The 1,331-nt window shown below is 28.6% G+C and overlaps 1 protein-coding gene across 1 annotated transcript in view; it reads left to right on the forward strand.

Moving 5' to 3' along the window:
- The window catches only part of LOC108749509 (sodium channel protein Nach-like), a 7,124-nt gene extending 6,588 nt beyond the window's left edge, over nt 1-536 (forward strand). Inside the window, exon 7 of the mRNA XM_018488290.1 lies at nt 234-536. Coding sequence (XP_018343792.1) covers nt 234-536 — 303 coding nt within the window. The remainder of the gene's footprint in view (nt 1-233) is intronic.
- Nucleotides 537-1,331: the final 795 nt, after the last annotated feature.

Raw genomic sequence — 1,331 nt, forward strand, 5'->3', positions numbered from 1 at the left:
ATTTATCAGAAATAGATCTTTTTATTATATATACACACAAAGAATCGCGCTGACTAGTTCCCAATACATTCTTATCTATAATTTAATTAAATTTAAAAAAATGTGGTTAGCGCGCATGTGCGCGCGTGCGTCCGAGAGTGAGAGAGAGAGAGAGAGAGAGAGAGAGAGAGAGAGAGAGAGAGAGAAATTTAGTGAACATTCATTGAGTGAACTAACATTTATTAAGTTTTTAGGTAACTGTGTTTAATCCTACTGCTTATCCGGATATGACCAGTGGTGGTGTCACGGAAGTACTCGCTATGCCTCAATACGAAACTCATCTGAATCTGGAAGCAACGCTCTTTAGCAGTAGTCGTACTATTATAAATTTGCCCAGAAATAAACGTAAATGCATTTTTTCAGATGAAATAGTTTTTTCAAATATTACGATGTATACTTACAGTGATTGTATCGTCAATTGTAAGATCAATGACATACAGGAGTTCTGTGGATGCAGACCGTTCATTTACCCACGTCGTGGCAAGAAAGAATGTTAGTAAAAGTACATTATTAATTTTTTAATTGTTTATGTTTCCGACTATTGTTAATGACTTTGACTCTCAAAAAGTCAAAATGTTTTGATCTTTCCGTCGCTCATTGTTTATTGAAAAGTTATTAATAAAACAATTTTTATATAAATAGAACAAAATTTCTGAAACAAACAAGGTATATATTTCAGCAAAATATATAGGATAAATCTCGTGTTTTACGTTTCCAATATTAAGCGATTATGACATGTGCATGCTGTTTAGCCAATTTTAACGTAAAAAAAGATCATTATATGAATTATTCAGCAGAATTTATGTTTGAAACAAAGTGTGATTATAATGAAAGAATACCGCAACGTTTTAACACAACAGCTTCCTTATATAATTAATGTTTATTAACTAATATTGTTGCAACTATCAATGAATAAACTATAATATTTTCTTGAAAAAATGTTGGTAATATGTTACATATTATGTGTTGAATATAACAACGTGTTCTCTTTTCAATGTTATTATTTTGAGTTATAATCCTAATATGTATGTACAAATATCGAATCACGTCAAACCTCTTTAAGAGTCAACATCAAGGTCAGTCGGAAATTATTTGGAGCTGATTGTGTAAACGGAAATGATTACCTAAGTTGTAAAAACAATCTAATTTTTTAAAATTTACTTTATAAAAACGAAATTTTAATTTTATTTATGCAATTTTGTTTTTTTTTACAAAGATTAATTTTACAAATATTCTTTATTTGTGATTATTATTATGATTTACATGTAATACATAAATATATATATATATAT

This window comes from Trachymyrmex septentrionalis, unplaced genomic scaffold (assembly GCF_001594115.1).
Source record: "Trachymyrmex septentrionalis isolate Tsep2-gDNA-1 unplaced genomic scaffold, Tsep1.0 scaffold11, whole genome shotgun sequence".
In the NCBI taxonomy this organism is placed as follows: Eukaryota; Metazoa; Arthropoda; class Insecta; order Hymenoptera; family Formicidae; genus Trachymyrmex; species Trachymyrmex septentrionalis.